At 56.5% G+C, this 802-nt stretch overlaps 1 protein-coding gene across 1 annotated transcript in view; it reads left to right on the forward strand.

The window, feature by feature from the left end:
- Positions 1-590: 590 nt before the first annotated feature.
- Positions 591-802, forward strand: part of HBP1 (HMG-box transcription factor 1) — a 31225-nt gene continuing 31013 nt past the window's right edge. Inside the window, exon 1 of the mRNA XM_024761098.1 lies at positions 591-650. Within this exon, the coding sequence (XP_024616866.1) occupies positions 636-650 (15 nt within the window). The 5' untranslated portion in view covers positions 591-635. The remainder of the gene's footprint in view (positions 651-802) is intronic.

The following is an 802-nucleotide window of genomic DNA, read 5'->3' on the forward strand; positions in this document are numbered from 1 at the left end:
CAGTCATCTCCTTCCCCTCGCACTAAAACAATACCTTGGCCTCCTGCCAAACTTTGAGCAGCGAGCGACTCTGGCTGTTTATGGCCCGGAATGGGTGCTGCGAGAGGTTTGGGGCGGCTCTCAAGTGCTACCAGAGGAAGAGAAAAGGCCAAAGCTCTAAAACACTCACTTCCTCCTCCCCCTCCCTTTTGTCCCAGACACCAAAACAAACGAGCTGATACACGTGTCCCTATGACTCTTGTTTACTATCAAGCCTGTACTGTGCACGCGCTTCTGGGATATGTAGTCCAATCGGTTCCTCCGACGTGCAGTTCCTAAGAGGAACGCAGCTAGGCCGAGACTACGAACCCACAATCCATTTCGCGGGCAAAGTTTGGCTCGGGTCCCGGCAGTCTCGGCAGCAATCCAATCCGAAGCGCTCACCCTAGTGATTGACACGCTATCTTCTCCACTAAACACAACACAAAAGTCAATACAAGCCCGCCCCCCGAGACGGAACACGGTATCACCCAATGGGAAAGGGGAAGAATCGAATGGCAGTTCCACAGACCAATAAGAGGGCGAAGGAGCTGGGAGGAGGCTCAACCTCCGGGGGTTTGAGGGGAGGGGGAAGACGAAGCTTGAAAGACTTGGTAATGGCGACGGGTTTGGTAAGTAGGAAAGTTTCGGTTGAGGACTAAGAGTGGCGGCGGGAGCATTAACGTGCGCCGGGGAAGCCGGCGTCAGTCGGAGAGGGGTACACGAGTTGCTGGTGGTGTTGTCGCGGCCAGGGCGGCCCGCGCCGGGGCTGCCCGCACTCCGC

The sequence above is a fragment of the Neophocaena asiaeorientalis genome, unplaced genomic scaffold, assembly GCF_003031525.2.
Source record: "Neophocaena asiaeorientalis asiaeorientalis breed wild unplaced genomic scaffold, Neophocaena_asiaeorientalis_V1.1 scaffold508, whole genome shotgun sequence".
Classification (NCBI taxonomy): domain Eukaryota; kingdom Metazoa; phylum Chordata; class Mammalia; order Artiodactyla; family Phocoenidae; genus Neophocaena; species Neophocaena asiaeorientalis.